Below are 8096 nucleotides of genomic sequence, written 5' to 3' on the forward strand. Positions count from 1 at the left end.
GGCTCTTGAAAATGCAGCTGTCATGCAAACCATGAAGCTAGCAGAAGTGCAGGATTTTGTTTGTGAAACATATTTATTTGTGAATAACTCATTGTAATATTAGTGCTTTAATACTCATTGCAGATAAAACTCACTCTGAAGTGCTAATATATAGATCTATTCTGAATATTACTTTCAAAATTTGTGAAATGATCTATATAACGCAAAAACCTGTATAGCGCAAAAGGTCTGGTCCCAAGTTGTGCGTTATAACGGTCTTCTACTGTATTAACTAAAAATCTCTAAAAGGTTTTTTTTTTTGCAATTTTCGCAGTGACAACATAGTTAAAAAATTTTTAAAATTAATACCAAAATAAAGAGATTTTTTTTCTGTGTCTGATAGAATGTGTTTGGAGCTTCCGTGTTTCATAGAATTCGAATTATAACTTTTTTTTAAATCAAATTTTTAATAACGGCTAAGCCTTCTTTCACTCAATTGATAACCGACTTCATCGTTGGCCGACAAGGAAATAAAACTCAATGATTTATAAAAAAAAAAAAAAAAACTTTTGTTGCCAGTTTCTATTTAATAGCAAATAAAATACTTGACATTGATTTTTCATAGTATGAGACTTTTGAATGGATTTTCAAATTCCCCTCTTGATTCTATAGTTGCGACTCAGTCGGGATTTATTTGAATGACTAATTTTAATGTTAGTGCTTTAATACTCTTTGCAGGTAAAACTCATTCTGAAGTGCAAATATATAGTATAGATATAGTCTGAATATTAGTTTCAAAATATGTGAAATGATCTATATAATGCAAAAACCTGTATAGCGCAAAAGCTCTGGTCCCAAGTTGTGCGTTATAACGGTCTTCTACGGTATATTCTTCAAAATTATCAATTTTTGAAAAAAATGTCCGAGTAGCAGGATTTCTTTGGATCCGGTTTATCGTTCATTTGAAATGGTTTTTGAGAAACTCTTAAACTAGGAATTTCATAAATCGCCGAAAGATGCAATAAGAGCATCGAAATGACAGTAGCATATGGAGACATGGCAGGTCAATGACTGTAGATACAAAAGGAAAGTGAAATATTTACCTCTCCATAGGTGAGCCAGGAGTACTCGGGTTCGGAACCACGGAAGCCCAGACAGTTTCCGTTGCCTGAAACGAAGGAAAATGAAACATTATAACGAGAAAACCAATCTCAAAACGAAAAGCAATTTTTAAACATACATGCTTGCATAAGACTGATGCAAAGGTACTTTTCCGTTACAGGCACCTTCAGCGTTTCTTTCAGACCTTTGCTCCGGGGGGCACTTTAAAAGTCTGGGGGGGGGGGAGCAAGAACATATTTAAGGGGGTGGGGCACTTTACGAGTTCGGAAGATAGAGGGCGTACTTAAGGAGTGTCCCGAGGTCCCGAATCAGACCATATCAACAGGACCTCACTGATTTATTGTCTGGGTTTACAACACAATATACATCATAGTTTCAACCCCCCGAACTCTATCACAAAAGCAATAAACACGCAACAGAAAAAAGAGTGAAAACATCCCGTTTTGTTTGCTTTTGTTTTACCAGGGGAAAAATGTGTTTTAAGCAGTTTGTTGACAGAGGGGGACTTTTGACAGTAACAAAATGGGGGCACAGAAACCGACCCCTCCCCCCCCCCTACAGATAGATTTCAGGATTTTCTATTTCCATGTCTTTTTCATTCCAAAAAAAAAAAAAAAAAACTTCTCATGGTTAAGTAAAAGGAATTTTTCAACAGAGAGGAGGGGGGGAGGAGCAGTTTGGCATCCTCTATGTGATTGCTTGAAAATCTGGATGGGATTAAAAAAACAAATAAAGGAGCGTACCGGAAATCCTGTGTCCTCTTTCCATCATCTGGAGCAGAGTCTTGGCGTCTTCGTACAGGAAATCCGTCATGCCACCAGGGGGAGCCAGGCGGGACTGGCGGGCTCCACTCCCATCCTGAAACCCAAAGCAATATTTTATATCAGGGGAAAGAACACATTTATTTACAGTCGCCTCAAACCTCCTAGACATCGACATCTACAACAAACCATAGACTAATAATAAGAGTAGACCGAGCTATGGCAACCCTTTTGCTGCTCATGAACCAAACCATGTGACTGGTGGATATCCTAGCCACAGCAGGCATTGATCCTAGCAGTCGATCAACGCCCCCGAGAAATAAAATAAATAGAATTGATGGAATGCGGAATATTTATGGAGTCCGATTTGTAAATTTGTTATTCTAAGTTGTAAATATTTTGTTAATATGGTGAGTTTTTTGTTTAGATAGTAGTGTGCATTTTCTTTAGTCCATTTCAATAACTCTCTAAGCAATTGAAGATGCAAGCGCCCGAAAAGAATCGGCAAACGGTAAGAGTTTTACCAACAATTTCAATGTAAAATACCGATTAGTACATTTTTGCGTCAATGCAAAACGTTTACGCCATTACGTTCACCCCAACGCTGACGTAGCAGTTCCGAATGAAATAAAAGTGACTGAAAACTGCGATCAAAAACTAATGACTAATGTCAAAATAATGCATAACTAAAAGGAAAACAGTTCAATCTCTGCACCTGGGAAAAAATTATAATGAAAACACATTACTTAAAATATATGTCGAGTGCCAACCTATAGATAATGTTGCCATCTAGCAACCATGCTGCCAAAGTGTTCGCCAAGCTTCCCACCAGTCACATGATGTATCCATGAACCCATTTTTTTCATCAGCGAGTCTGGGAAAGCTCGGTCTACTCTTATTATTAGTCTACTAGCTGCGTGCCCGGCGTTGCACGGGCTACTTAAAAAGTGAAAGAGATGTCCAATTGATGTTTTTGTATTACTCTGACATCAGTTTGTAAAGCGCTAAGGAATAAATAAATACGCGTAATGCAAGGTTTGCAAAACGCCAGTAGAGCATATTTTTGGCAAAAATCTCTTTAACGTTAATCATAGTTATCAATGACACAAGTTATGAGTATTTTCAATTAGCACAAAAGATGAAAATGTATGCATTATCAACTATAATCTGTGTTCACGTTAAAATGAATTACATCTGATAGCCTATATCTGAAATATTAGTGTACAATTACAATCAGCTTTTTACATAAAATGACACATAATGCGTATTTGATTACGTGAAACTAAAGCACCAAGTATTAGTAAATACCAATCAGCATTAATTTAGTACCAACTCATCAGATTCCAATTTAGCTTCAGTTAAAACCCTTAAAAACAATCTTTTTTGTTCAACTCTGTTTCACCCAAAGAAATCCAAACAATCTTAATTTAACATGTTCTTTTAACGATACAAACTGTATTTCAAAAATAGAAACAGGATGGAAAAAGAGAGTTATTATAATTTGAAAACTCATCCATGTGACGGGAAAAAGTCCAACAAAATAAACATAATTAGTCGCACATCCTAAACGTACCAAAATATGAGGCCGGTCAATGATAAACTTACCCTACGATTAATAAACATAGCTAAAGAAACAACTTTCATATGCTGAAAAGAGCTAAGAACGTTGAATGTAAAAAATAAGAAAAAGGACAGACGATAAAATAAAGGCTATGGCCAAATAGGGCAACCAATTTTAAATTAATTTAAAATGAAATTCTAGATGGAAACGTTGTTTTAAGATTTGGACATCAGCCAAAAAAATCTCTTTTAAAACAATTATTAGAATTTTACTTGCTCACCCATATGCAAAATGGCAACAGGAAAGAAATAAAATTCCTGAATAAAGTTACGTTAATTAACGTTTTAATTAATATCTCCGCTAATTAAAGTCGCACAATTACGAGATTGGTCCTATTGTTTTCTTTGGAAATTTTCGAATTGATCGGTATCTCGTTTGAGTCTCGATTCGCAGCGGTTCTCGAGAAGATCGATCTTCAGACAGACAGACGCGAACAGATTTTAATATTATAGTGGATGCAACAAACAGTAAAATGGATCAGCTTACCGGCACTTCTGCCGATTGGTCATCGATGTCCACGGGCGGTACCATGGGGGTGGGGCTCCAGGCCATGTAGAGGGCGGCGGCCGCCGCGGCTCCGGTCAGCGTGGCCACGCCCACTGTCCCGCCCAAATACTGCATGTAGTCCTCCATTGAACTCCCTGAAAACAGAGGAAAAGGTACGTTAGACACACACAAACTAGAGTGCATTCAACGAGAAGTGGTGGTGGGAAGAGACAAAGCAGCGTCCCACTCGGCGATCTTGGCGCCGGGATGATTGAAAACGGCGCCAATCGGATGAGCGAAATGCTCGTTTACAGAATCGCCAATCAAAAGAGTAATCCATTTAAGTGTTGGCACCAAACAGTAACCCTCTCTGTTTACTTCCGCTGTCACTTTTCTCTGAATGCACTAAACTCTTCTACACTGAATACAGACATAGAAACCCAGGGGTGTCTACAGGGGGGGATTATGGCACAAGTTGTGCCATCAATATTTTGGGGGGGGGGATTTTTTAAATGTATTTATTGGCTTAAATTATCAATGAATTATTTAACTTAATTTATTTTATTGTATTCTGTTTGTATTTCATTTCATTTATTTATTTAGTTTGTGTGTCTGTCGTTGGCGTTGCACTGAACTTTTCTAATGAAATAATTTTAATAATTAAAAATAAATAAAATAAAAATATCTTTAAAAAGTAAATAAATAAAAAAAAGAGACCCCCTATGAAAAATAACAAAAAAAATAACTAATATTTAAAAAAGTAAAAAAATATAAAAGGGAATGAGTGTTGAGAAGATTTTGGGGAAGGGGGGGGGAGATTTGCACCACCGAACTTGGGGAGATGGGCACCCCTATAGAAACCCAAATTCGGCAGGTCTCGAAAATCATTCTTTTTCTTTTGCCCCTTTTTCATTGAGCCATCTGTAAGTGGCTATTGAAATTTAAAAAATAGCCACCTAGTTTAAAGTGTCTACCGGTCATGAACAATTAACTAAACCATTTAAATTTACACATCCAGTTCAGTTAGTAGAGTCAACTAACAATAAGTTACTAAACATAAGAAAATTGACTTACAGAATTTGAATAAAAATTTTAAATATTACTTTTTTAAAAAAAACATGAAAATTCAGAAAAATAAATCGATGCAGAGATGAAGAAGCACACCATTCTGCAAAAGTCGAAATCATAAATCAAACAAAAAATGGTGATGGAAATGGTAGCATTAAAAATCACTATCAGGGGTGTCCACGGATTACGGCGCAAGTTGCACAATCAAAATGGGAGGGGGGGATTTTTTTTTATTTGTTTATTGATTTATTTTTAATTTAAATTATTTGTTTCCTTTTATTTTATTCTGTTTGTATTTTATTTCATTTATTTAGTTTCTGTGTGTGTGTGTGTCATTGGCGAGAGAAGCACAGAACGTTTCTAATAAAATAAAAAAAAAATAATATTTTTAAAAAGTAAATAAAATTAAAAAAAAGATCACTAAAAAAAACAAATAACTATTTTTTTAAAGTAAATAAAATTAAAAAAAAAAAGAGTTAAGAATAAAAAATAGAAAGAATGTTGAGATTTTTTTTTTTGGGGGGGGGCACCCCTGATCACTATAATTCAATCGGTCATCGGCCGATTCACTTATCGGTATGTATTGTGACCGCGTCTGTTAGCCATTTTCGTCAACATTTCCAGTCTCCGCCGTCAAAAAATCGGACTCACGGTCACCACGTGCAATTATTATTTATTGTGCAGGCATCTCTCTCTTCTGGCGAGTTCCATTCGGCAAAAACAACTTCCCACGACCTCGCTCTCGTATTTTCTTCTCACGAGAGAATTCCCACTTTTCAATTCATCACAGTTCTCGCATTCTTATTCTAATGAGCACGATTCTTTTCTTTTCAAGAACTTTCCATTGATTTCCGTCGCCACACAACTTTGATCTGTAACATCTCTTGTTTTATTCTGACCACCCGTTGGCACACCACGTTTTTGAAGCCTCAATTGGGAAAGATTGCCGATCCAATTAACGTTACCAAAGATGGTCTACAATCGCGTTTTGAAGATTTCAATTTCTAAAAATTGCCGGGGTTTGGCCCCGAATCTCTCCTTTCCTTAACATTAACAAAGATCGTCAAAAAATTTCGGGGGAGAGCCCCCGAACCCTTTCTTCATAGCATAGTAGGTGATAATCACACACACAACTATTGTAGTTTACAATATTCAATTTCAAAAAAGGACTAGGTGGCGCGCCTGAACACCTCTTACATTACCAAAAATTGTCTAAAATGCATTTTTAATACCAAAAAAAGAAAGAAAATATTCGAGGTTGGGCGCTTGAATTTCTCCTCCCTTAACATCACCCAAATATCTATTAAAACTGCGTTTTTAGACCTACAATTTAAAAAAAGAAATCGTTAGCGAGCTCCCGAACTGCCTTGTTATTAACATAGAGATATAACAATTGGGTTTTACAATTGCAATTTCGAAAAATGAACGGGGGAGCACCTCTCTCCTTCCCCCACCCCCTGAAACCTCTTCTCCCCCTAATATTACCAAAGATACATGCAGACCCGGATCTATAAATTTAGCCCCCCCCCCCCCGCAAAAAATCTGTAGGGTCCCTTCACAGAGACCAGTAGTGTATCTTTGCAACGTTTTTCTAAGTGCTAGTTTTTTCAGGTTTTTTTTTTTTTTTTTTGCTCAATTTCTTGGTTCTTGGGGAGCGTCTGCAAACCAAACTTTTCCCCTTTGTGTTACTTGGAGTGATTGTGAGTTCATCAAAAAATACCTGAAAGTTTCGAAGCGAGAACGGGGGGTCTGGTAATCTTTGGCCCCTATTACTTAAGTGCACCTATGCCATAGTATTAAATAGTTCAATAGTCAGTCAAAATAGTGTGTGTACATTTGATTAAAATTTTAATGGGTTACAAAGTTACTTTTGAGCTGGTGTTATACAAAATTATCTTCACATTTGTCCATCTTAAGGCTCTTGCAGGTATATTTGTTGAGTATTATATAATTTTAGAAAAATTGCGGAGGTAGGGAGATAAAAGCATAACAAAAAAAAACATAATTCCGGTATTTTCGGACATAAAAAACACCGGAAATACGTCCGAAAATACCGGAAATTCGGTAAAATACCGGAACACAATCACCCCTGGTTACTTACTAAATCTAGCCTGAAATTTCACCTAAAATGAAATACCGAAACCACTTTTTTGCCGAAACTTACCAACCGTTCCTTACCAAAAACTTATCAAACTTTTACCAACTGTTTGCCAAAATTTTGGAAATGCTCCTACGTCTGTTCCTCCCTTAGAAACAACCATACGGGCGCTCCTGGCCCTCAGAGCTCGTGGAAAGTGATTGGTGGTACACATTACTTTTTTCATGTCCAACCCGAGGGCCAATTAAAGGTTCTCATGCCGTAGGAATCTTTCGCAATTGCGAAGTTTACGACCACCAAGCATCGTTTTCTGATTTTGATTAAATGATAAAATAATAATTTAAATTACATGAAAAAACATTTGCTCACATTTTGACTAAGGAACTTTTAACTCTTGGTAATTCGCAACTCCAGAGCTCGAATACGTTACCTTGCGGTGATTAACAATACTAAAGAAAAAGGTAAAACAGTACATTCCACGTGTTTTCTCTGGGGTAATTTACAGGCTTCAGACAGTTTATGGTGTAATGCAATTTCAGAAGAATAGAAAAGAAAGCTTCCCACAAACACGATGAAAAATGACTGTCATTCACTCAGCGTCAAAGCAAGTCATGAGTTACGGCGTGTGTTTGTTTTACCTTTTTCATCCGCCATGAGACAGTGGCTGCAGCGCCCCCTATAGTTTATTGGAGTTGCGAATTCAGTAAAAATACTGTTCAAAAGAAAAATTTCTAAAAAAACAACCAACAATACCGCTTGTGTTCTTCCAAATTTTTTTTTCCATTTTTCTGTTCTGCCCCCCCCCCCCTTAATTGATATATGTACACCATGCGTTTTTTTCTCCTTGTTATCAAGTTTCGTTTTCAATCACATTTTATTTTTTAACTTATTTACCCCACATTCAAACTCCGCAAATTTCATTATCCGCCGTTCCCGAGTCACTCAATTCCGCGGATAATGG

The 8096-nt window shown here is 36.6% G+C and overlaps 1 protein-coding gene across 1 annotated transcript in view; it reads right to left on the reverse strand.

Moving 5' to 3' along the window:
• The window catches only part of LOC129220810 (long-chain-fatty-acid--CoA ligase 1-like), a 55949-nt gene extending 48651 nt beyond the window's left edge, over positions 1–7298 (reverse strand). The window contains exons 1-4 of the mRNA XM_054855244.1: positions 7238–7298; positions 3970–4124; positions 1845–1959; positions 1083–1147 (exon numbers count right to left, since the gene is read on the reverse strand). Coding sequence (XP_054711219.1) covers positions 1083–1147; positions 1845–1959; positions 3970–4124; positions 7238–7298 — 396 coding nt within the window. The remainder of the gene's footprint in view (positions 1–1082; positions 1148–1844; positions 1960–3969; positions 4125–7237) is intronic.
• Between the last annotated feature and the right edge of the window lie 798 nt (positions 7299–8096).

Source organism: Uloborus diversus, chromosome 1 (assembly GCF_026930045.1).
Source record: "Uloborus diversus isolate 005 chromosome 1, Udiv.v.3.1, whole genome shotgun sequence".
Taxonomy (NCBI): domain Eukaryota; kingdom Metazoa; phylum Arthropoda; class Arachnida; order Araneae; family Uloboridae; genus Uloborus; species Uloborus diversus.